At 49.8% G+C, this 27,067-nt stretch overlaps 1 protein-coding gene across 2 annotated transcripts in view; it reads right to left on the reverse strand.

The window, feature by feature from the left end:
* Positions 1–1,088: 1,088 nt before the first annotated feature.
* ZMAT4 (zinc finger matrin-type 4) overlaps positions 1,089–27,067 on the reverse strand; it is a 71,262-nt gene continuing 45,283 nt past the window's right edge. The window contains exons 5-7 of one of the 2 annotated variants that reach the window (XM_075174944.1): positions 19,688–19,915; positions 10,181–10,277; positions 1,089–2,040 (exon numbers count right to left, since the gene is read on the reverse strand). In XM_075174944.1, the coding sequence (XP_075031045.1) occupies positions 2,025–2,040; positions 10,181–10,277; positions 19,688–19,915 (341 nt within the window). In that variant the 3' untranslated portion in view covers positions 1,089–2,024. The remainder of the gene's footprint in view (positions 2,041–10,180; positions 10,278–19,687; positions 19,916–27,067) is intronic. The other variant, XM_075174945.1, reaches the window with a different exon arrangement.

Below are 27,067 nucleotides of genomic sequence, written 5' to 3' on the forward strand. Positions count from 1 at the left end.
GAGTGTGCACAGAAAGGAAATGTCAAAGCCTGTTATTTCAGAGGTGCAGAAGCAGGGAAATGGCCACAGCCTCAGAAGAATTGTGCTACTACACATACATAAAACAACCAGATTGCTCTTTACAAAGGTGGTGCTTAACCTCTAGCAGCATTCACAAGACAGGTTCTCTGCATGCCAACTGCACTCACCGAGCTTGTGTAACAGGGCACAGCAAGGTTCGTTTTGCATTGCTCGTAGTACCTACATGAAACCAGATGATGTTTACTGCAGCTCTTTGCATTGCAGCGTGTTAGGTAAGAAACCTGGTCTCTTTGTGCTGGCTGCAGTACAAAAAGCTAAAATCCTTGTGAGCAGCCTATTTCCAGTGGATGGAGTTACTTTTGTTTCCACTCCCCCCAAAGCCAGGGAGGCATAAACACCTTCCCTATAGCCAAGCACCAAACTGCTGCGGACCGGGACCCTGCTGGGGTCTGCACAAACAGCGTTCCTCTCAGACAGTTAAGGCTGGTTTTCAGTCAATTCTTTCTCCCTTCAAATCCTTTTAGTTTTTTCCTCCCTGGGAGCAAGGACCCCCCAAGCCACAGTCCTGCCTCGGGGCCCCTGGCTGCGGAGCCATCAGAGGGGGTCCTGCGTGGGTGCTGGGACCTTGGCGGGGGGGCTGCCAGAGACACCCAGCGCCCGGAGGGTCTCCAACACATCCAGCTCCTAACGCTCCCTGCAGACCTGACCCTGCCGAACGCTTTGCCTCTCACAGTGCAAATATGGCTGCAACATACAGGGTTTTCTGATGCAGGGAAAGCCTTTGGGTCCAAACCCTCCACCCACCCACGCCGTGGGGAAGTGCCAGAGCTTGGCAGGAGACCCGCGGTTCGGCAGCACCGGGCTCCGACAGCGAGCGGCTGGGGAGGCAGCACGGTGCCAGCCGGTGCCTTGGCGGAGGTCTGCCGTTGGCGGGGCTCCCAGAGCGCCAGACCCTCCGTCCCCGGTGGATTTCTGCCCTAACGCAAAACTCACCGGTGCGCTGGTAACGCGGGCGTCGAGCCCAGACTCTGGCGAGGACTCGCCCTACCGCGGCCGTGGCTCCCAGCCCCGCGCCTGCTGCTCGGCAAGGGCGGCTCCGGGGGCACGCGACCGTCGGCCTCGGTGTCCTGAAACCAGCCTCCGCAGGCCGCCTCGCCACCAGCCCCATCGCCGGTCCCCAACGCCTCTTCCTGCGGGCGCGCGGGTAACCCGCTCGCAGCCGGCGCGACCCGCGCGGGACGGCCCGGCAAGCTCAGCTGCTGCCGCCGGTCCGGAGCCGCCGTCCTTCCCGCAGCTCCCCGGAGGGCTGCCTGCACCCAGGAACATGCGGGCAGAGCAGCCTCTGGCTTCGGTTTTGCACCAGCAAAGTCGATAAAGCAAATGGCTTCTGTCTAGCCTGTAGGAATCCTACCGGCAGGAAAAGGATTTTACGCTTTCATTTTAGTTTTCTTTGCTCAGCGAACCATTTGTTTCTCTGAAGACCAAGAGGAAAGGAAAAAATTCATCCGTTATACAATCCCCGTGACTCATTTTTTGCTGCTCTTTATGTGTTGACACAAACCATGCTGGAGAAGGTGAAGAAAGTATGTTTATTTCTGGTTGAAGACTGATTACATCACTATCATGGATAATGTAACAGAATAATTTTATACTCTTGGGAGAAATCTAAGAATAAATATGAAAAAGTAAAATATTTTGTTTCCACTGTCTCTGAAGATGAGTGATGATTAAGTGCTGTATTTACAGGATAGTTATCATACTCTAGACTCTGTGCTGAATAAATATTATCTTGAAAGGGTAAAAAAATCCATTGAAATATTTTAACTCACCACAAAATTGAAAAAAAAAAAAATCCATGTATTTGTCCAAAGTGAAGGTTTAGTTACATGTTAATTATCGAATCCACACAGGATCATTGTCCAAGAAAGCATCCTCTCCTTGCTGACCAGTTCCTCTCCGCAGAAGCAGCCTCGGTGGTTTTCCTCGTCTCAGCTGACGCACTACTACTGGTTCTTCAGGCTGCAAGACAGAAACGAAGCAGAAGTCGCCCCCCGCCCTGCCGCCCCGGGGCCGGAGCTGGCTCCTGGGCACTCCCGAGGTCTGCCCACGCCTCTCTGCTTCCACCCGAGCCCGGGCAGCCCCAGCAGCACCTCGCTCCCCCGCCCCAGCGAACGGCACCCACTCCCCCCCCCGCCTTTAGCGGCCGAAGCTCCAGAGAGATCCAGCACTGAAAGCAGATCCTGGGCGAACTGGGGCAAACCTGCAGATTTTCTCCTAACGGCCCAAGAAATTTTCTATGTGAGCAATGAGGAAACTTCAGTTCTAAAGAATATATAAACAAACTCTTTCTACCCAAAACATATTTGCAATTTTAAGGACAGTTTTGTATTTTATGAAAGAAAATGGATGTAACAATTTGAAAAAGTATACTTTCTTTAGGTCTTCAGTTTAAACTTATTTAAGAGCCTAGCAAACCCTGCAAAACTTGCCTTGTTTTCAACCCAACACATTTTTGGCCGATGAATTTCTCATTCAGCAAGCGTTGGCGATCTCAGGTTTACACTTTGAGAAATCAGTTCAATGTTTATGCTTTACATTAGAATAATTAATCCGTACACCCGACATCACAATATGAAGCTGCACCAGCCATTCTGGGGCTTTCAAATTATGATCAAAACAGAAGATATCAGAGATATCTTTATTTTCACTTACGTTAAAAGGGAAGGGAGACAATTTAATCCTATAATGAGAGAAAGTATTACATGCTCTCTCTTCACAGGCAGTATAATTATTCAGCTGCTCTCTGGAACTGAAATAATGACAAATTAAAATGCCTTTCAATTCGATCTACCTTTTATAACTATTCATCTTCTGGAGTCATTATCACTCTAAAGGCTTCTTTATATTTTAGACATCAGCCACTACAGGTTACAGAAAGCACATGGAAATTGTTACTGCTACCAATAAAAGTTGCAGTCATCAAGGTAAGAACAAAACCATTTGGCTTTGTTGTAAAGTATATGGTACAACTCAAGTATTTAATGTAATTTCCTGAAATTTACTGGAACTCTTATATCAAAGGGTGCATTCATTCTGGGTGAGGATGCACAGGAGGGAGCTCAACCTCCGAGCGCCGGGGACGGGGGCTGGAAAAATCCGGGGGAAAGAGAAACAACATTTTGCATAAAATCTGACACAAACGAAGTCAGGCCAGGAACCGCCAAAGCCTTCCTCTAGTCCGGTCTCCTGCTTTTTGGCACAAACTTCCGCAGCCCCCCGAGCAGGGACAGCCGCAACTGGCGCCCGAGGAGGAGAGGCAGAGCACCCCCCAGCGACCCCCAGCACCCGCCCGCGGGGGGGGCACGGCGCTGCCCTGCCCTCGCTCCCGCTGCCGCGTCTGCTGCGTCGGGTACCGCAGCCAGCAACATCTCTCAGCCACAACAGGCTCTAAGTATTTGTTTACACTTTCTTAAATAGATTGAAAAAAATATGGAAATGCAATCATGCTGAAGGGTGACATTTCTCCAGGCACGATATTTACAGTATTTTGATTAGCTCCGATTTCTGAATAACCAAGCAGCTTATGTTAATAGATACCCTATTCCAATTAGACATCTGTGTTCTCAATCAGAAAAAAAAACCAAAAAAACCTCATAGGCACCAAGCCTGCTGTCATTTGCTCCTCAGCAGCCCATTAATCATCTGGGCTTTCACCGGGTGCAACCCAACGACGAGGTGAAGGGCTGTGCAGGACGGTCTTCAGAGCACACCTTCCAAACTAGCAATGACCGTTCTCAACCCCCAGACACTCATTTTGGCCGAATACTGCACTCCTTCAGTACGTTTAGATTTCTGTAGAATCGATTTTACCCCAACGACAGCTGCAGGATTGGGTTCCCTCTCTGCAAAAATCCTAAAATTAATCAGAAGGCATGAGTTTGAAAGGGAAACCTAGACATGTATTAGCATCTATGAACGTGTAAATGCGTGGTTATAAAACCCCAGAATACATTTGTGAGTTCTAGATGTGGCAGAGAGGTCTGGCTGATCAAAGAGACAAAATAAAGGCGAGAAGATAAAATTCTTCTTATTGGAAGTGGGAATCATTATCCCCATATAGTCAAACTTAATTACTAGGGCTGGATCTCAGCCTCCGATCGCTGACAGCCAGAACGGCAGAGGGCAGCTCACAGCTCTCGCGATCCAGCGCATTATTATAGCATTTGATGTATTTGCAACCGGCCCAGAGATGGCACTTACATCAAAAGTGGGTCTGGGCTCTGGTACTCTGCCAACAGCATCTTTGGTCCTGTCATCCGCAAGCCCCTGAGGAGCTACTTCAGACCTGGAACCGGGCCCTCCGCAGCATCTTCCCCAAACACAGCTATTTTCTCCCGGATGCAGCGATGAACACAGCACCCCGTCCCCAGTCCCAACTGCCCGCGGGTGCTGCTTAAGGGAGGGAAGCGATTTTGGAAAGCCCCAAGTTAATATTCCACACGAGCATTTCTTTGACCCAGAATCTGAATCTCCTCTGGCTTCTTTCACAACTCTTAATTCTCTGTTGTTTGTTGCAAATCATGTTTAGCAGCGATTCTTCATCTTTCCAGTTTACGTAAACCAGAAAAGAGGGAAGTTTTGCTTCTTTCAGCCTACAGTAAGCAGTAAGGAGCAAGGCTGGCACGTGATTCTCTCCCAATATTCCAGAGATAACGTGCCCTCATTCCTGCAGCTTCTCACCAGCCGGTGTTTCGGCTGCCACCGGTCCCCATAGAAACAGAGCTGCTGGTGCTGACCGCGGTCCAGCCGAAGCGGGCGCCGGCACCGCCGCCTGCCTTGCGCCTTGCTCGTCATTCTGCTGCTCTTCTGCTCCTTGCGGGGAGGAGGAAGGGAGAAGGGCAGATTACAAAAAAACCACTTCTATTTCTGGAAAGCAAGTCAAACAATGATTCAATCATCTCTACACAGTTCATAAATCCCTAATTAAAGGCTTAGTGCTCCTCCCCGCTGCAGATGTTCCAGAGTCCAGCCACATTTCAAGACCTGCTTCTGTGCCAGCGTGTGTGCATGCAGCCGCCAGCGTCGCTTATCAGAGCCCGAACTGGAGCTCCACTTTCCCAAGGCATTTAAAAGCAGCCCTTGCTCGGCTGCACTCGCGAATGCACGTTCCCGTCAGAGCTGTGATGAACACCGCCTGACCCCTGACGTAAACAGCCTGGATGCCACATTTGTGACGCCTTAAAAGAAATAGTCTCCTGTATCTGACTCTCGCCCCAATTCCTGACTTTATGACAGGATAAAAAAAGGATGCATTTTTCCTTTATTTTCAAACATACAGCTTAAAGTACCTGCACCCTGGAGAAAAAATGGGAGCTAGCAGACATTATCTTGCTTTGCATATTCATTGGCCAGGGGGATGAGGACTAGCTCAATATTAGCTACCTCCTCCCGCATCTTTTATTCAACACCAAAATACCAGCCAAGACACTTTCAGCTTTCCCGCCCAGCCCCCATTTTCCCCACCTTTTGGTCAAACAAATCCAGTCGGAAGCATTCAGGCAAGCCCCTGAAATTGCTGTAAATAACCAGCTAAGCTCTGCCCGCCAGACACCCCCGCAGGAAGAACGGGTCAGCTGCAGGGTACGCAGCCTTCAAGCCCTCCAGCACCATTAACGCCCGTGCTGAGAAGTGATGGAGGTCCAAATAACATGGCCTGCTAAGCAGTAGTTCAAGGGCTGCCTTACGGTGGGTTATTTAAAGCAAGTCTAGCAGTGGCTCGGTTGTGTGTTGCTCTCTGGAGAGCTCTCAAGAACTATAGTAAATATCCACAACTTGACTTATTCCTCCTAAAAGTTCTTCTCTCCTAAAGCAGCTTTTCAGAAGACTCATCTGCCTGGTATTTTTTGGGTGCTACCAGCTTCCAGCCTGCAATCACCTACAAACTGCTCCCCCTTTCTTTTTTTTTTTTAATTATGTGAAGTATGACAGCTACATAAAATGTTTTGTTGCCTTGGCAACTGCAATCCACTGGCTTCAGACTGAGTTACAAGGAAGAGGACGGTCTTGACACTAACCAACAATGACAACAGCAAAAGCCAGCGGGCAAAACACTCGCCAGGGTAGGCAGGAGGGCTGCAGGAGGGACGGCTTCCTCACCGCACCCCAGCGCGGAGCATGTTCACATCTGCTTCCCCCTGCACTTGAGAGCCAAGGGGCTGCGACGATCCAGCCTTGCCCTGGGACAACGCGGCAGTGGAAGCTTGGCAGAAGTACCAGGTCTGGATTTCAAAATTAACTTTCTTTGTATGGAAGAGGTAATCGCTTGCAGAAAGCTACAAAAACATTGATGCAGCCCTGTCAAAACCTGTTGTGCTTCTGCTGCCCTGCACGTCCCTTTGCGTTGGAAACAGGGTGAGCTGAGGGCACGTGTACCTTCAGTCCTCGTACAATAGTAAGACATGATGCAGAATAACTTTTCACAATGTATTCATTTACAACCCTAGAAATGAAGGTTTCTTCATCTTTGTCTGCACCATACATGATTTCTATAGTCAGGAACATGAGCCGTATGAACTGCTTTACCTTCCTGAATTCTTTTGCTACCTGCTGTTATCACAAGCACCCAACCTGTGCAGGCGGCTCTGTACAAACACCGTGTACAAGGTCATCTCTGTGTACGTGGCAAATAGAAGAACTACAGTCATGAGACCCCCTCGACTCATTCTGGGGCTGTATCTCTGGGTCCGGCCACATTTAGCAGTGTGCACGGCTGTTACAGACCCCTCAGACTGGGGGGGATAAAAGATATGGATAATTCATTCCCTCAGTCCCATATAGAGGACAATGAAGCTGCAAAAACAGCTTTAAACAAGGAGAGTAGAATCTGGTTACATACTAATTACAGGGTGGGAAGAGCTTTTGTTGTGCACAAGCCCAAGCTGCCAATCTATTGTCTCCCATGCTTCTGCACTTTCCTATAGGCGCTGGAGAGATCTGCGCTGTGCTCAGATACTTAGCCTCAAAGCAAATTGTGTAAGAATGAACAATGGATGGAGGAAATAGAATAATCAGAGCAATTTCCCATAGAAATTGGTCAGACGAATGTCTCTAATTGGCATTCCATTATTACATTTGTAACATACTTTCTTTGGAATTTATTACTTTCTTTCCTCTTGTACTGAATGCCCATGAAAATCTCTTGGGACCAGATTTAAGTCATTACGAATAAATGATAAGAAACTAAATTTAGGAAGTCTGATAAGAATATTAATTTGCAAAAGAGGAAGGACCTTAAAAAAAAAGCAGGAGTCCTGCAGGCCTCTGTGCCACTCTGGTGTTCCCTGCACAGGCTGGCACCGAGATGAAAGAGAAATGGGCCATCCCATCAATAATTCATGTGCTTTCAGAGCTCCGGAAAGCTCTGGGAACGCCTGCGAGTGCCACCGAGCCTTGACACTAACACAGTGCAATGCTGCGTGGCTCGCTGGCATCCCAGTGAGAAGGGCTGGGACACCGGGAGCCTCCACAAACCAAACCCAGCCCTCCCCGCTCCGCCTGCTGCTTCCTTCCCCGCGCCCCGGGCGTCTGTACCTGCTGCTGCATCACCACCCCCTGCTCCCTGGCATTTCTGCTCTGAGCAGTCGCTCTCGCGAGTTCGAGCGACTGCGGGAGGTTCTTCCGCCCAACAGCAGCAATGCCCCCGCCACGGAATGGGGATTCCTCATGTCCCCGCCCTACAGCCTGGCCTCCTGCCATGCACGCTCAATCGGCGAGTTGAGGGTCTTCTCCCCGACGGGCAGCAATAAAGGGATGTGAATTACTGTCTCAACTCCTGCTGATTCTTTACCCTGATATTCCCTTCAATCCCACGCTCTGCAGTGAATACACTCCCTGTTAGGCTCCTGCTCCAGCTACAGAAAGAGATGAGCAGAAAGATCCTTAGTCTTTGCCATTTTTGTCAGAGTATGTCAGAAGAAAACATTTGGGAAAGCAATAGATGCAGAATGAATTACCTTTCTGCAGAATTGTCTAAGTGTGGAGATGACAGTCTGCTAATTCAATCACCTCTGCAGGTGATTGAAAAACAAAAGCAGAAGGTGTGGGCATAAAACAGAGGATGTGAGGCGCCCTCCCGACACTGAAAAGAAGTAGCGCACCTTTTCTGCACATCTGTATTTCCCGTCCATAAGGCTGCTCTGATTTGAAATGAACTCCTTTATCCTTTGCAATAATACCAGCAGCAACAACAGCAATAATAACAGAAGGACTGGCAGGGGAAGGATAAATTACAGCTCTGTGCCCGGGCAGCACATCACAGCTGCTCTCATTCCAGGTTTCCGATGGGAAGCACTGTCAGCTCCGTTTTCCAGCAGTGGGAGTTTGTTGCACTGGGTACGGACACGGACCCCGTCAGCACCAGTACTCTGCTGGAGCCGGGGTGCACGGTCAGCTGGACGCGTTAAAGGAGAAAGGGAGATGAGGCAGGAAAGGACTTACTGAAGGTCCCAGATTGCTTGTGGCACAGCCTAAAACCACGTCTCGCTTGCCTGACCCCAGTCCTCTTCTCCACAAAACATCTAGACAGGTAGGTGTGCTGGATCCCTCCGGCCTCTCCTTCCACTTCACCCATCTTTGCAAAGGTGGGGGGGAGAATACCACCTCATTAGAAAGTCTGACACCATCAGTTCCTTCTGCTAATTGAGATCCTGAATATGACTACACACTCAGGTCCAGAAAGAGCAGCATTTGGAAGACATTCAAATGCTCCATGAATAAATAGGATAGAGCTAACGTGAGTAATACCGGGAATCTTTGAAGGTCTAACATCAGCTGGGGAAGGTCTGCATTCTTCCTTTGGTAGCTTAAGCAAAATTAGACATTAGTACTTACTGCTGGTTCTGATCATCCTGCCTCATCTTTCAGACTGCCCTTAAAGCTACCTGACTAATGACACCTTTCATATCCCTCTTCTAATCTGGGCAGTCCTTAGTGCTTCAGCCTGAAACGGTTCCCAAAGCTCACATGTAAGTGTATTAAGAGAGATTAGTTCATTAATCTACTCTCTGGTACCATGTATCTTTATCACTTCATTTTAATAATTTGTGCTAATTGACAGAGCAGACTCCCTCCAAGTCTCAAAGTTGGGTAATGCATAATTGCTCTAAATCACAGCATAAACACTTTCACTTGAGAACACCCAATCCCATTACACTCCCAGTGTCTCTTCTGAAAAAGAGACATGAAAGAAAGTGCAAACTCTGTATCATTGAGACAAATGCTTGTGGCATCAGGACCAGACATCGTTAATGTCTTGGGTCACTGCTGCCCACTTCTTCTTCTTCCGCCCCAAACCAGTAGGCACTGCTCAGTTTGAGAAGCGGATGGGCAGATATTTGGGTTCCCCAACATCCTCTGACATGTTTCAGTGGGGAGCAACAGCAAACCTATGACCTGGCTGAGGACACGGGGAAGAGATGTGCAAAGCTATAAGGTACTCTCTGCTGTAAATCCACATGGTGCTGTCACGAGCAGAAGTAAGGAGTGCTCCTGCCCAAGAGCCGACAAGCTATCAAGGACAAGCTAAGGACGAGGGGTGTCCCTGAGGACGTGCGGCATGACAGCCATATGGGGGGGTTTCCTGAGAAGGGGGGGGTTCCTGAGAAGGGGGGCTAGAGGAGGGGTCTGCAGGAGAGAAGGAAGATGTTCAGGAAAGCAGGACATCCCCGTAACACACTTCACCTCCCCAGGCAGGAGCCCCTGTCCCAGGACACCTGCAGGCTCATGACTCCCCAGCCCCGGCTGGGATTATCCCAGACCCTGCAGGCAAACCCTAGGAAACCAGGACAAACCTCCAGCAGCGAAATGCAGCAGGCTGCGTGGAAAGCGGGATGAGCTGACAGCAGGATTTCACTGGGGCATGCCGTGACTGGCAGGAAATTAAGAGCAAACAGCCCTCTGCTTCGGTGGGACTCCGGGAAGCCCACCTGGGCTCAGCCCTGCCTTTCTCAAGCTGGGGGTGCCTCTGACATCTGTGTTTGCAAAACACCCAGAGCTCCTCAGGTGACAGGGTTATCGGAGTGTAAAGCATTAGAATATATATATTCCTCTAGGCAGACACAGGCAGACAGGAGGCCACCGGGACAAGCACGAAGACACCCACTTGGTCTGATGTTTGGAGCCCTTCAGGTGCGCGTGGTACTGCTCTATCGAGTTCAGGGTGACGTTGCAGATGTTGCACGTGTAGCTGCGCTTCAGGCCTGCGAAGAAAACCCAGAGTCATTAATTGTGCACTGCCCTCAGCACCGGCTGCGCGTTTCGGTGTAGGCTGAGGGCAAGCTCAGGGCTGCACCGGAAGGAAAAACACCTTTGTGCCTGGGCTACAGACTGTTCAGAATCAAAATGGCAGCTGGAAAGTACAAATGAGTGAAAATGGCTGAAGAAAGGGGGGAAAAAAGGAAAAAAGAAGCATTAACCCTTGGGCCCAGCAAACTTCTAATTAATTAGACGGTACTCAGATCTCAAATTTCATTTCCAGTTTCCTAGACATTTCTCTTTACAGTAACCCATCTATTTACTTTTCCAGGCCAGGGTATCCAAGCATTAGCGAAGCCTAAAGGGATATTTTTAAGAGGCACAGACCGAGCAGGACCAAGCAGAGTTCAAAGGCAAATCCCTCCTGGAGACCACGGTCCCCGCAGCTCGTCAGTGCCGCACCCCTCTCCCACGGCTCTCTCACAAAGCATCACTGCACTCAGACTAACGAGCACGCGAGGCCCCGTTTATTCCTCTGTTTTTTTGGTAGCGAGCACAATTCAGGGCAATTCCTCGTTAGTGTATTTAGCAGCCAGATCACTTAGGAACCTTTTTTTTTTCCTCCAGAGGGATCAACTCTGATTTATCCACCAAAATGAACGGCCACGTTTGCTGAACAGACCCGCGGATCTCCGAGAGCCAGCGACTCGGCAGCCTTCCTCTGAAGGTCAAAGCTGGAAGCCTGGCGCAGGTACCAGCTGGCCATCCAAAAGCCGGCAGCCAGGAGCTCATTTGCCTGACGGATTTAGTCTTGGCTGCAATACCTGTCTACAGCCCCTGACCGCAAAGCAGCCCTTGCTTTACTAATTTTAGCCCTTCACAGATACAATAACAAACAACTATTTATAAAGCTATTGCTCTTGCTGCTGGCCAACTGAGTACACTGAACTAGAAATAACATTTCTACTGAGATGTTATTAGGAACTTTTGTTGTTGGTTTTGGTTTGTGGAGGCTTGGGGGGGTTTGTTTTGTTTGGGGTTTTTTTACCTTCTAACGAATCGCTTAGCTGCCTCTGCTACTTTCCATTTCATTGTTTATTTGATTGCCTCAGTTACAAGTGATTTTCCAAGTAAATATACTGCATTTTATTTTATTGCGACGCACATAGCAGAGAACATGATCTAAGCGCAGCAGAGCAGCTGGCTGAGCAAGTCAACGCCAGAGCCGACAGCGCCGGCTGTGCGGGACTCCAGAGGAGCGCACGGGTCACATGCACGGAAGGTTTATCCCCTGCTAGCAAACAGGAGACCAGTGGTGCCAGCAGCACCGAACCAAACCACACAAACACCCCCAGAGCGACAGAAATGGGGACTATGGCCCGTCCCGCTCCCTGGGTCGCAAAAGGGCAAAGCTGCCCCCTCAGCAGGGGCCACTGGACCCGCGGAAGACACCCCCGAGGAGCAGCACCCACGGCTCTTGCGCAGGAAAAGCGCTTGGTTTAAACAGCGTTTCTCTCCTAATTCACTGCTCTGCCTCTGGGCACAGATTGCAGGGAAGAAAAAACCCAGGCAATTAAGCAGATTCATGCACATCTCAGACAGAAGCTGCAAAGTAATTTATAAGCAAATTCACAGAAACAGTCTCTCGGCACATTCTGGAAAACACCCGACCTGAAGAACTAAACCCAACAAAATCAGCCTGTGCTTCGCCTATTCAGCTGAGATCAAACTTCACATCTCTGAGACATCCACTGCAGACAAGACGCTCGTTCACCCAAAGAGTGTGCATGCACAGAACAGGAACAGGAGACTGTAGGATTATAACGGCAGGCACTGCCGACGAGAGAACGATAATAAGAGATGAGCCACCTTTCTCTGTACGCAACTCAGAAATGTCTCCAAACTGTATTCCACTGATTGCCGTGTAAGGTGAAAAAAGCAAGAGACAGGAGATGATTTATGGATATAATAAAAATTACGTTGCTACCAAAGTTCAGTTTTTTACTGGAGATTGATACTCAGACTGGGACAGTTATTACGGCTTTTCTTCTGATACCATCCCTTCCACTCCATGTTATTTCAGACCTTCTAAAGTGAATTGTCCTGGGTGGGTCTCAGGCAAGGGGGAAGAAGGTCAGGGTTAAGGAAGAGGTCCAGCGTTACGGATGCAATCTCTGTACAGCACAGCCTGAGAAAAACAGTTGCCTGAGATGCCCAGAGAGATATAAAGAACGCTATTCTCAACACTATTTATTGTACTAAATAGGAAAATTATTTCTTGCTCATTTAACAGTTTGCATCTCGGAATTATAATTTAATGACTTAAGGCTGAGAGTATTTTCAGTGCTCAGCAGGACAAGGAAATCAAGACTTTGACGCCTCTGAAAAGCTGAAAATCTAAAAATAGGAACCCAGCAGACAGGCAGCAATCAGAATTAGAGGTGAAGGAGAAAAGGCCTTTTCCCAAGACAGAGTGCTGCCCAGTGGCTGCTGAAAATGGCCGATACTATTTTCGATTCGTGTCAGTTTTGCATTTCCTGGCAAAATGCAGAGTTTGGTCCATTTCTGAGGCATTTATTGTTAGTGCCCTGGTGCACTCCTCCCTCCCTCTGGAGAGGATATTAGCCTGCTTAGCACGTGATAGATCAAGCAATTATTTACACACTAATGTTCTATTTTGCCCTTCTAGACGGGTTTTCACCCAAAACATTCCCCAATGACTTTTGCAATCACAGAAGAACACGATGCTGCCGGGGAAGTTCCTCCACACCTGCAAAAGCTGCAAAAGCAGATTCAATTAGTTTCTTTCTCTCCCCCCACCCCACCCCCCCGCTTCTTTCTCCTTCCATAAGAAGTGACCTGGGCCAAGAGACAGCCGCTAGCTGGGTTCCAAATCTATTTTTTGTGGGAGAAACGAGAAGCCTCTTTTAGGAACTACGACAACAACAAAACCAGTTCCTTGCCCTTCTGCAACACCTGATGTTCCCAGTCCCCGTGCGGGGCAGCATCCCGGCCGCTGGCGTGCCCTCAGCCGGACCCTCGCCGGGCCAGAGGACCGGGCGGCACCCCAGCCCGAGGGACAGGGCCCAGACCCCAAACACACCGACCCGGCAGCAGGCGCTGGCGGCATCCCGGGGCTGGAGGAGCAGCCCACCCGTGCCGGCGCCGCGGTGGCAGAGGGTAAGGGGAGGGCTGCGTCCCCACGGCGCCCACGGAGGGCAGGAAAACAAAGCACTTTCTGGTTTCTACAAATGGAGCAAACCTGGCAACACGACAGGGAGGGTCGGTACAAACCCGAGCACGGCAGCGTCCCCGGGACAGGACGGGGCTCTCTTCTCTTCTCACTGCAGCGCAACTACAATTTAACTCCATTATTCTTCTACCTTGGGGAAAGAGTACAGCGGTTTCCGAGCAGGTTTACAGAAACAGTCGCTTCTCTCCTCATCTAACACGTCTTCACCGAAAAGACAGAGTGCGGCTGATGGTACATTAAAGGCTGCTCCCCTTCTGGACATCCCTGAGAGGGACAGCAATCTGAGGGCTCCTGCTCCTGGTACATAGGGCAAAACCTGACAGGAATTAAGCATATAAATGCAGACTTAAGTGTTTCCAGACCCTGATTCTGTTGTCTCCCTTACTATGCTGAGTGTCGGAGAGTGGTTTCTTCTCTCCTCCTCTTTTGTATTTTAACATCCTAATAATTCCCTTGGCATCACAGACTGCATTAGCATCGCTGACATTACACCTACAGTGGCATTACAGTAAACCGTGATGCTAAAGTAATTTCTGTCCTGTCCTCCTAGAAAAAAAGGGAATTGCAACTTTTAGAGTCTCTGCGGTCGGGTTTCTGCTTTGCACTGATTCACTTCCATGAAGATCTGAACAGAGCGCTTCAAGCTTAATTGAAGGGCTCAGCTTAAAAATACCACAGTTGTGGAATTCTTACCATGGGCTGCTGCGCTCTCAAGGAACAGTTTTAATGTACCATATAATAGCGTCTTTTGACTTCCCACAGCATTAGTTCTTTGCAGAAATTGTTAAAACAAGTCACATAGAACAAGTAACGTATGGCATTCTCAAATTTGATCACTTACCGTAATTAACTGCATAGGCGATATACACACTTACCATTCCCCAGCTGTATCTACAGACTCCCAAAAAATCACTTTGCCTTTTTTGAACTTCAGACACTAGCTATACTAACAGTCCCACTTTTCTCAAACACCTCATACATCTCTCACCTAGGAATTTGGTCCAACATGAAGTTAAACATCTTCTTTAAAAAAATATTTCAAAAATACTCAGATGAGCACTTGAAAACAGCAAGTAAGCAATAATGCAGAAGTATGTAAATAGGCACCTATATTTTTATGTGTCGTGATGTGGCATGAACAAAAATCAAATTGCAAATATGCTTATGGATGCTGTCCTTACTGAATTTATTCTTGATGCAGCAGCAATGGTTTTATAGTCAAACCCTCTCTCCACAGCTGGCAGCTCCTGTTTCCTTTATTAAGCCGACAGAAGTCAGAAACCACATACATTTGTGCCACAACATAGGGAAAAGGATGGAAAAGGCATTGCACGGCTGACATGGGCGGCATCTTGCTGCAGACCAAGCCCTCGGACCATGCCATGACCACCGCACGGCAGAGATCGGGACTGGGGAAGTAAGAAACTGGTAATACTTCAAATTAAGGCAATAAGGTTCTAATGCTCAGCAGCTAATTTAACAGCATACATTAACAGCAGCCTTATTGAATCTTAATTACTTGTGTAGGTGGAAACGCCATCAGCGATTACAGTTCCTAACTGGGGACACTGATTTCTTCCACCAGCACGTCAAGGCTGCTCATGACAATGAGCAAGGGGGAATCCTGTCCCTCCTCCCCGCGCCCAGCACGGGAGGGACTCGGCGCTGCTCCATCGCAGCGGCTCTTCCCGATGGCTGGAAAACGGCCGCAGAACGGGCCGATTCTGTGAACTCACTCGCGCTCAGCAGAATCACACGTCTGCCAGCACACACGGGAATGTTTTATTTGGATAGAAACATGCCGGGGCTGGACCGGCCGGTCGGGAAGGCAACAGAAGCCACACCGCGCCGTCCCAACACCGCGCCGCCCCAACACCGCGCCGCCCCAACACCGCACCGCCCCAGGGCGGCCGCACTCCCGCTCGCCTCGCGCCCGGGATCGTGGTTCCTGCGGCTGAAACCCGGCATCCTGAGATGGACTTGTACAGGAAAAGTCGTGAGTGTGACATGAACTCCACCAAAACGAGACATGGAGAAGGAAACGAGCCTCAGATAAACTGCAGGCTAAAACCACAGGCAACAATCACCTCCAGAGTATCAAAATTAACAGTATTTGATCTCACTGGAGCTTACTAAAGCTGCCAACTTGGCTGAAACTGTGGTTTCATAAAGTGCACCCAACCAAAGCTGGAGTTGAGTATTAGCTCCGCAGGCAGTCTGCAACAGGAAGGTGGTCCCAACCAGGGAGTCTGCGTTAGGCAGTGCTGTGCTCTGCCCGTATTCACATCTACTTTTGCATCCTCACGACACATCAGCATTCCCTACCCCGCATCATGACGTGCACTCATGTAAAATTGAATGTGCTCCTATATCCATTAAATAAAATATTAACAAGTAAAGTCAATAATGTCATTCTGCATAAAATGCATTAAAACACATTCCAGGGGAGTACTTGTTAAACCGCTTTTTACTAACCAAAAGTGACAGCACAGAACGCAAAGTATTTATAAGGCATACAAAGAAATTATGAGCTGAGAAGGAAAATGAAACTCAACTCTTTGCCTGATTTTTCAAGATAGCATCTGCAAGTGTGGCAATTTACCTGAAAATACAAAGGCTTCAGGTGACAACATCCCTGTGCAGCCATCCCGATTCTGCAGAGGCTGCCGTACTTTGTTTTAGGGATTCACAATGTAATCCCCTCGTGAGGCACCAGTCTCTGCTCCAGGGCCTGGTGCTTTTCTTGCTCCCCAGGGACCAAGTGCCCCGGGAAGACGAGCCACGCTCCTGCGGCTTACAGGGTCCCACCTCATCAGCTCCAGGTACACGCGGCTGGCCCTGAATCTGTCTCCATCGCAACGTAAAATTCAAGTTTCACTGGCAGGCATCAAAGGGAGCCCAAGGCGCCTTGGCAAGGCGTTTGTTGTCACGCAAAAGGCGCGGCAGCGCAGGGTATGAACACCGACGAGACGAAGGAGGGTCTGTCTCTACGTTAAGCCTTCTGCTCACTTCGTTCATTCAAAGGCGTGCGCGTAGGAAAGGAAAGGGCACACTGAATCCACTCAACGAAGCCCAGACTTTCAAACACTGCACCAGCCTTCAAAGAGAGAGCATTTTGCTGTGGGGTTTTGGCTCAGCACCAGCAATAAGCAGAGTCCGTTATTAATTAAATTCCCCATGAATGAGATCTGCCAGTCTCTGTCGCGAGGCCTCCGCCCCTGCAGAGCCCACCTGCGTTAGAGGAGGAACGAAAGAGCTCAGCGATGGATAATGCCAGATGTGAAGTAAAACTGGTGAAATGTGACCTGACGGCGCAGAAACGCAGGTCGCCTTCTGCCTGGCGCAGGCTGTGGGCAGGCGAGAGCCGCCAGACGGAGCCACACCGGGGCCTCCGACGGAGCAGCTTCTGCTCCCTGTTGCTGAACAGGCGCGAGCTGTCGGGGCAAGAGCCCAGGATTCAGGGTTTGTTACCGCCCCCACCGGTTTTTGCCTTTTTTTGATCTGCTCCAGGATCGGCTGGGGTGCAGCGGCAGCTGGAGGAGGCAGCTCTGCGGGAAGGAAACTCTTCGTTTCTTCCCCTCTCAGGGTATGTCCGCACGCTCTCCCAAGGAGTAAGCGCAGAGGGGTTTCCAGGCCGGTCCTCAGAGCGGGGAGTCCTGCACCGGCTGTGCTGGCAAGGCTGGAAAGCCGCACGAAGCTGCTCGGAGAGACCGGCTGGACCCTGCGCAGGGCAGCGGTGTGCGCTGCCAAAGAACCCGCACTGCGCCCTCCACGCGGCCACAGTGCGTGGACTGCATGGCTGTGCACCCGCATGGATTGCAACTTTAACCCAATACAGACTAGAGAAACGGTGCTGTTAGTGAGGTTTCTTTTTCCTTTTTCTCTGCTCTTTCTCATTTCTGAAACGAAAACAAGACTCCAAAATTGCAGGATGAGCACTTGGCAAGAAGAATCAATGCTTTTGTTTCCTATAAATATCAGTTGTCCAAAAATATATCTCTATTCTTATGTCTCCAAATACACATTCATATTTATCGATAAATATTTTATTATAGCCATTATCAAAACATCAAAGGCTGCTGGAATGTTTTACTTCAACCGGCACTGCTTGTTCCAGGCTCACACAATGCATCAAATGTTCGTCTCCTACAGTAGTCAAAATAGAATTAATATTTAAGTTGTGATGGGAGAAGCCACCAGGGGTAGCACGGAAAGGAAATGAGTTTGCATTCTAGCAAATACCGAGGTAGCAAAACAAGCGCAGAGCGAGGAGAGCACACAGCTGTAATCCCTGCCACGTCCTGTCGGACACCAAACCCGCTGGACACCAAAAGCGATGGTCAGACAAGACTTTGCTGACAAGCTGGGACAGAGCACCACTGCGTATCTCTGAACTGCCACTGTTATCATTTCTCTTGAGGTCAGATGTGACTTTATCTGCCAAGGTAAGGCTATTTTCTCAGACAGAAGGCAGATCTCGTTCTGTGTTGGCTACTGCAGAGATCTGCCTTCTGCATCTGTAGAGATCTGCTCAACGCATACAGAAGAGCACATCACATCCCCTACTTTAGAAAAAGTGTGAAAAAGAGGATTTCCCAGCCGTACTGCTACTCCAGCAGCAGCGGCAAGCTTTGCAGGACACCATCAGCAGCTCAAGGACATCTGCCGTGGCTCACCGAGCCTGGCTGCACAGCTCGTCGGCGTCAGAAAGCGCTGGGCACCCGTGAGCTGCAGACTCGGAAGCTGCAGACGGCCTGGAGGGTCCAAGCAGAGGACAGAGCTGGCTTCCCCGGTACCTGGGATGTGCACAGCCACGGCACAGCCCTGCAGTCCCCCTCCCCTGCGATCGATGGACGCTGGCAGGACCACACTAGATTCAGCTGCAAATCCCAACCATGCACAGAACCACCGTGAAGTTAAAAACCAACACGGGCTGATGAGTATGCAAAGCCCTCCAATTTCAACTCTCCTAGGCACAAGCTAAATGAATAAAACACTTCACAATTGATTTATTTACAGATAATGACATCCTCAGCCACTCTTGAGCTTGGCACAGTTCAAAGTACTAAACATTTCCATGTTATTGTCCCAGGTTTTATTTCCCTGCATATTTTCAACAGCGGGCAGTGACTCAGCCCCATGAATCATTTATGGCATTGTGAGTCACACTAGGTAGCACACGAAGGATCTGGATAACCATTACAAGGTTTATTTGAGATCAAGAAATGCACAGTATACTGCATAGTCGTTAGTATTTAACGGAAAATTATTTCATTTAGCAAGGGGAAAAAAAGGTATTTTAAAATGTTAATGCAATGTCTTGCTGGCAAACCAGACTTCTCTCCCCATGGTTTTGAAAATCAAACCTGCACTTTTTCCTCAGCCTACTTCAGTCAAACACACTGTGTGCGTACAGGATTATAATCAGGACCACAGAGAGAACTTTCAACAGGAGGCTCGTACCTCTCCTCCTGTAATTACACCTCTGTATTAAAAAGGCGCTTCCCTCACAGCTCGGTCTTGGCCGCATCCTCGGCCGGTGAAGTCAGCGCATCTCCACCAGCAGGCGCCGGGGGCCGGAGCCGCTGCCGGCGGGGCCACACGGACAGGCGGGCGGATGGACGGCTGCTCTCCCTTCCGCGGGAACATAGAAAACTTGTGTTTAACACACCCACAGCAAATGCCCGGTTCCTCTTCTCTGCTGCTGACCCAGGGCCATGGCAGTGTTTTACAAGCACTAATTAAATCACAACAGACAGCTAATGCCCGGCTCTCCATCAGGGAGGCATGGGGACTGCTCCGCCAGCCCCGTCCCCAGCTCCCTGCGGGGCTGAGCGCTTTATCGTGCCTCGGCTCACAGCGACAGCCCGCATTTGCTGGAGGACAGAAGCGTGCGCTAATGGAAGGGACTATTTTACCAAGAGGCAAAAGGAATACCTAGGACACGACTTTTGAAGGAGGCTGCTAAAACTGCAGACTGTCACCTTAGAGAAGGGGATTTTTTTTTACGGTAGCGGGAACCTCAAAGCAGTAAGAGCACCACGGTCTCCCCTGCACCACTTGACCAGAGCAACAGTGGCCGCAGCGGGCAAGGGCGGCGTCGCTGCGGTCACTAGATCCCGCAGGAGCAGGTCCTTGCTCTCCGCGTACCGGTGCTCTCACCTCTCAGCTCTCCCAGGTCCAGGGTCTTCCCCAGCTGCTCCAGGAGGTCGGCCCTGGCCGCGTTCTTCTTGTGCTTTTTGCCATCGTAGTGCTGCTGTGCCATCATGGGGTTGTTGAACCAGGCTGCGCAGAGCTGGCAGTATCTGTCCGAGTCTCTCCGCTGATGCGGTGACGGCACCGCGGGGGGACCATCCGCGTGCGGCTGCTTTAGGGAGCTCAGAGTGGTTTCTGTAAAAGGAAACGTTCAGACATGGGCTTTTCCAGGCTAGTGTTGCTGTCTGAGTAACAGCAGACCCTGAGGCAGCTCCCACATTAGACACGGGGAATAATTAGCAGCAGTTACAGGGTCCCACTGGATATTTTGGATGTACTGCTCGGAAATCTACCACTTCTCATAAAAAAAGCAGCATGAAAGGATAGCACAGGACTGTTCCTCAACTATCTGTGTTTCACTAGCAGGGAAAGGAGGATGCTCTCATTGCAGTTACACGTCTTATCACTGTTGTGACTAAACCTGCTGAACTTATCCTGCTTAAATTGCTACTTCCAGGAAAAATTGCCAGTGGAGAATAAACAAAACATGCAAAGCCATCTACTTCTCAAGATAGAGAGACAGATTTATCATTATCTCAGGATTCTTATTTTTCAATTTATTTGGTCTCGGAAAGAATAGGGAAAGCTGTAGTAATTGTAAATTGTCACAGACGAAAAAAATATTCAATAGTCAGTCCCCTCATTCAAATACCTTCACATTGGGAATTGACAGGTACCAGCAACCCACGACCTTCAACTAATTCCATCTCCCTTCAGATTCACCAAGAGGCCATTTGGGAACACAAACATGATCCCCAAATAATTTCAAAGGAAAATGGGTGATTAGTCTTTACATAATGGAGCTGCCCCCTGTTTGCCACAGCTTTCCTACTTTGTACAATATAAGTCACAAAGCCATGGAAAAACAGTTTAAAGTAAAATAAAGTTCAGATAACATTGGGATACAATAATATACAATGACTAGCACTTAATTATCACACCTCATTCAAAAATTCCCTTTTATGTGGTTTTCCTCTTCTTTTCCAGATGAAATGGCTGCTATCTAAATAATTAACAAACCACTCGCTCCGTGATACAAGAATAGGCAAATTTTAAGGTGGTGAAGAGGAGCTCGATCACTCGCCTTTGATCAAGCGGCTCCGTGCTATTGCAGCTGAGCCCTGATGAGAGCAGGGTTGGCAGGCGACGAACCCACCTCTGTCTGACACCGGGAATGGCAGCAGTGAGCAACACAGGGATATATTTAGATGTATAATTACGACTGAGGCCCACTGTGATTGACTCCATGGCTTAAGGAAGTTAATATTGTTATAAATCTTCTGCTGACCTGCTCGGGAAGGGATGTCTATTAACTTTCCGCAAGGAAATTGTATCTCCATATAACGTTACTTACAACCTTATCAATTTCCAGGGGTTTATAAGCTTCTATTGTTTTTGATGACAACTGCCAAGGTATCAGAGTTTCACGGCCTGGACGGTTGGTGGGGGCACCCCCCCCTCCTCGCCAGCCCGCCTCTGGAGAAACACCTGGAGAAGTGCGTCCGCGCTTCTGCTGCTGCCACCAGCGCGCTGCACGGCACGAGCAAAACGAGCTCTTTCGGGATTAGTTAATGAAGCGATCACACAATTGCCTCCTGCGGAAGATATTTCTTCTCCTCGTTCTGCTGTCTCGCGAACTGCCCGCCCGCTCGTTTGGATTCATTTCACCCCACCAGAGGATTCCGCTGCCTAATCTCTGCCCGCCCTCCATTTAACTAGCCCGGTTAGAAACCAAGCACAACGCCAGCAAAGAAAACCTTTTTCCTTTGCCCCGGGCCCCTGATGCCCCTGCAGTGCACCGGGGCCGGGGGCCACACTCGGACACGTCCCGGCTCCGCCGAGGCAGCCGAGGTCAGCGGCTGCTGTGCTCCCCCCGAAAAACTGCTCCTGGCAGCGCTGGCGGGCAGCAGGCAGGGCTCGGAAAGGACCCGGCTGTACGTCGCTCCTAAAACCAACATCTTTTCTAACACCTATGGTTCCAGCACACGAGACGCACCCCCAGCCCCTCCGAGGTGCCCGCAGCATAAACAAAAGCGCAAGTACACCGAAGAGCAGAGCCAGGGCCAACGATTTAAGACGAAAATTAGGAAATAACAATATCGTCTGTCCAAGCTAGGACTATGCAGACTTTGCATATGCTTGACTCATGAAAAGCAAGCGTAGCTTCCTATTCCTCACCCGCAGGCACTCCCAGGGAGCCTCCCTGCAGGGAGAGCCGGTGCCCAGAGCTGCCCGTGCGGGGATCGCCCAGCCCTGGGGACGCCGCGGGCACCCGGCGTGCGGCCACTCCCCGGGAAGGGCTGAGCAGCGCCAGGGCACGGCGAGGCACCGGGACTGGGCTGCAGAGATGTCTGGGCATCCGGACCAGTATAAATACCCAGTTATTAAGGCAGTCCGGGAGCTCTGAGATAGATTTGACTTGCTGCTCTCCAGGCCCCAGGCTATAAAGTTAAATCTATCAGATCTTTTGGTCAGCTTTCTCCTTGTTTATATGTTAGCTGCCGCCAGAGGGGAACCAGGGAGGCTGAAGTTCACGGAGCTCGTGGTGTCCGCAGGAATTATGTCTCCTGCTCGCTAAATACGACTGAAGCATCCTCTGCTGCTCAGCCATCAGCCAGACCGGTGGCCCCGCGGCTGCACGTCCGAGCCCCTCTTGATGAGGCTGGTGGCTTGTGCTCATCCAAATGCAGTGCAGGAGGGAGGGATCAGCAGGACCAGCTCTCCTGCTCCAGGGGATTGCACCAGAGCCCCCCATACCCACCGCAGCCCTGCGAGCCCACCACAACGCCTGGCTCCCGCCGACCCCGTGGGCTGCAGCCCCCACGGCAGAGACCCTGCACAGACCCAGCACCAGACCCTCTGCCCACGTCGCACGGGTGCTCCCCTGTGGGAGGGATTTCCTCTTAGCACACACAATTCAAAACATTTTCTTGTAAAGCCACATTCCTCAGGTTCCATTTACAACTACCACTAGTCCTAAGGCGTGCTGAACCCAGCCTGGCAATTAATGAAAACATCCCGTGTCTTCCAAATCCTCCTGAAAAGAAATAGATGAAAGTTGACTTCTCCGCAAATGTGGATTTATCATTTTGATATGCACTACGTAACTACTACAGAACAGAAAATATCATCATTCCCTGAGCAGCGACACGAAAATTAATAATAAACACTCACAAAACGTCAAATGTTAAAAATGTTTCTCTATCTAAAACACAAACATAAAAGCTGCTAGTTTGACTATTTCAAGTATTTCAAAATGCTAAATAGCTCATGACAGTCTGCCTTACGTTCCCTTTTGCTGTGGGAGGGAAGTGAGAAAGTCTTACTTTGCTGCAAGAAGCAAAATATAAAGTTAGAAACACTTTAGCACTCTGGCAATGAACTAATGTTTGACTTATTTCTTGCATGCAAAGCTTTTTATTCATAGCTGTATTTAAATGGCACCCAACTTTTTATCATTGCCACTCTCCAGGAGCTGAGCATGAGAACGGGAAAGTAACTGAGCCACGACAATGGGGCACTGGAGAAATTCAGTTTTCTTCACAAGACAAATCTGGGACTAAGGTAGACATCTCCTGCTGCTGGGCAGATCCTCGCACCCAAACCTGAAAGCCACTTACTCTGTCCCCTTCAGCACATCTGAAACGCAAACCCCACACAGGAACTAGAGAACAAGGAGGTAAAAAAGCCAAGGTAACTTTTCCTGCCGGCAAAATCACAGCCTTATTCCTCACCCCGAACGCAGGAGCCCGGTGCTGGCATCTCCCCTCGCGTGCTGGTGCACTCCAGCCCCAGCACCTCCCGGAGCCGGGACTCGGCGGCTGTGCGGCACTGCCAGTGCTGGGGGGCCCATCCCCACTTCCTGCAGCGACGCCCAAGGCACCCGCACCCCGATCAATGAAGGCAGCAGCTATTTCCCCCCGCGGTTCTCTGGTTTATAACTCATACTGATGACCGGGTGCAAGCTGTTGGAAATGACTAGAGAAATTCATCAGCAATAGTGGTGACATAAAGCCTCGGAGGGCTACAGCCTTGTACAGCAGGAGCAACAGAAAAGATCGCAAATATTTCACTGTACTGATGAGACATCGCTTCCCTGTTGTGAAAAACCCAACCGTTAAGGCACCGCTCCCTCTCCTCAAAACACCAGCAGAGAAATGAGAGATCTGTATTTCATTAAGGTGATAAAATTGAAAGGGAAGGTGTAACTCTGCAAGGGGACTGGGAATAGATGTAATTTTCTATGGGATTGGTGAGACAGAAAACCCAGAATATCAAGCAGCGGTCTGTTCGGAGGCAGAACGCAGTCGCCAACGCGTCCACATGCATCTGCAAAGCAAATCCGCGCCCTCCCGAAGGCAGGTGACGGATGCTGCAGCTTAAGGCGGCCAGAAAGCACATCTGGATTATCTGGTAGGAATGGGGGGAACAGAACTGTCAGGGCACAGAGTAGGATGTATGTTAATGTCTCGCACCACTTTATATACTGTGCAGAGCACGGCTTGCTTAGAGTTTAGGATTGATGTAACCTCCATGGTGACAAGAGGGAAGACTGTTCTTTACCAATTCAGCAGAACTGAGAAAAACATTTCACCTTGCGGCATGAAACTCATTGGGAAGCCCCTGAGCTGCTCTCAGGTACAATATTAAGCAGCGCTCTGGCACTACACTGCTTGCAGGGAAGAATGCTCCGCGCTCAGACACACGTTCGATGCCAGCAGCAGAGGAGGTACCTGCAGAAGTCCCTCCCTCTGCCGCTTTCCGGCTGGAAACGGACGCGAGTCCCGGGCGAAGCCGCAGGGCGCTGTGTTTGGAGAGGAGCTGCTCTGCAGAGGTGCAGCCCCAGGGAACTCCAGGTCCCATGGCAGCTTGCAGCACAGCGTGTTTCAGAGCCGATGCCTCCAGGAACAGAATTCCAGTTGCAGACATTTTTCAAATTTTCACCTTTGCTAAGAACATTACATATTTTTCAATGCTTTTTTTTTTTTACTGGAAAACACTGCTCTTCAAACAACTCAAGAATTCTTCCTAAATTTCCCCTGCAGTTTCAACTGCATTCATTAGTCTTCATTTTGTCCCCTAAATTCATTTTGTTACTATGCAATTTAAAGAGATGCTATGCTCCACAGAGGCAACTGTACGTCTGTGTGGATGAAATGACTCCTGCAAAGACAGTTGTGCAAAGAATTTCACAAATTCTTTCCTTCCTTCACACACAGACACACTAATTAAGTAAATGATCAACACAGAATTCCACAACAATTTAGGGTAGCAGAATAAATTTTTGTGCAAGGCTGAAAATCAGACATTGCAACCTGAAGGTTATTACCTATTTTTACTTGCCTATTGCCACTAAAATACCTTTTCAGATTAATTGTATATGCTTAGTCTCAGCCATAATAAGAGCAGTTGGAGAACTGAAAACATTTTAAGCTTTTTTTTTTTTTAATTAAAAGATTATGAGAGTTCAAATATTTGTATAGTCTTTCTCACTTTTTTTGATCACACATGAAAGTTAAAAAATACTCTTAAGAGCTTAGGGAAACACCAAATAACACATTCAACCCACTTAACCACCTAAAGGATTACCGCGTTACAAGCAGAATAGCAGCTTGATCTCTTTTGAAGACGCTAACCAGTTACACTGCAAGCATGAGCTCGTGCCTCCCGAACCACCAGCACCCGCTCCCCGGTCGCTGGGCTCAGCTTCCAGGCCCCCAGAACATCAGAAGCAGGGGGCCCTTCAGCGACACATTGGTGATTAGCAATACCTCTTAATTGCTGCAAGTTAGCAGCTTGCTTCTGAGCAGATTAATCCTATGTTAAATGTTATTTATCTCCCTTAAGAAAATCAAAGGGAAAACAAACCATGACTCGTCCCGCCAGGAGGTGACGGGGAAAGCGCCACGTCCCTGACCCGCAGCTCCGGCACTGTCAGAGGGGCTCTGGGACCGCGCACACCCCACAGCCACAGCAGGGAACAGCTCCACAGCAGCACCTCCAACCTCCATCACAGGGGTCTCAAAGCTGGCGCTGAAATGTTCACAGGCCTGCTGGCAATCGGGGCTTTGAGGACGACGTACAAGAGCCTCTGGAGTGCCCTTCCATGGAGCCGGGGAAGAAAAATGGCTGGATAATCTCAGTGATGAATTCCTACCGAAAACAGCACCGCCACCGCTCAAGCCCTGCCGCGCCGCAGCCAGGCCACGCTGCTGTCACAGACACACGTGAAGCCCCCGGGACGGGGCGCTCCTCCCCGGGAGCATCCAGCACGCTGAGGGCTGTGCGCGGTCGGCTCCCAGGACTCGTGGCACCGGAGCATCTGAAGCTCTGTCTGGGAGACTAAAAGCTCCCCAGTGCCAGCCCTGAAGGACTGGGAGAAAAATCCAGCAGAAAAGTGCTGGGCGGCTCCATAGGAAGCCCAGAAAAATGCTGTGTCCAAAGGCCACATTTCTGAGAACTACTGGAGAGCAAGGAGGTGCTTATTAATGTATTCCTGCAGCTTAGCTTCATCAGATCAAGTGTCTGGAAGAGTTGATGAGTCCTTGAGTTACTCTTCCCTAGTGATTACTACAGCTGAAGAGCCCATTACTCTCCAAGCACATGGTGCAGCTCACTTAGAGCCTCTGCGAGGCTGATCCAGATGATTAAAAAATCAGACAAAAACACGACGCCGTGTTGCAGCTCTTAGAAAGCCCTGCCTGGACAGGGCCCTAAGCCTCTGTATCCACAAGCAGCACGGCCCGGCTGGTCGCTGCACGGTCCAGCACAGACCTCACGGCAGGTCATCCTCGGCACCACTGCAGAGAGGTCTCTGACAAAGGAGAGGGTACGACTGGATCTCATCTACCTTTTGCCGGTCCACGCACATCTCCGATTTCATTAACAGAAACGTTGGTTCAGCAGAGTCCGAGATCTCCACCGGCACCTGCTGTGCCGAGATCAATTCCCTCCTGCCATCGACTGAGAACCACTGCCCACGGTTTGTGCGTCTGCCTTCGCACGCTCCAGCTCCGCAGGGAGACCCCGGGCTCCCGGCTGCTCCCCCTGACCTGCCCGAACAGCACCAGATCTGCAGGGTCCTGCCCGCGATGGTGGTCCCGCTGGTGAAAACAGCAACTCCTTCCCCGCTGGCGGGTGAATCCGAATTGTCAACTTACATGGGAATCAGTCCATGCACTATTCCCTGAAATCCAGCGCCCCTGTGACCCTCAGAAACTCACCTGGATTTGACCAGAAATTCCAGGGTTTGTGGCAGGTCCTTTGGTGCTGGAAGGCTGCACACAA

This window comes from Calonectris borealis, chromosome 27, assembly GCF_964195595.1.
Source record: "Calonectris borealis chromosome 27, bCalBor7.hap1.2, whole genome shotgun sequence".
Taxonomy (NCBI): domain Eukaryota; kingdom Metazoa; phylum Chordata; class Aves; order Procellariiformes; family Procellariidae; genus Calonectris; species Calonectris borealis.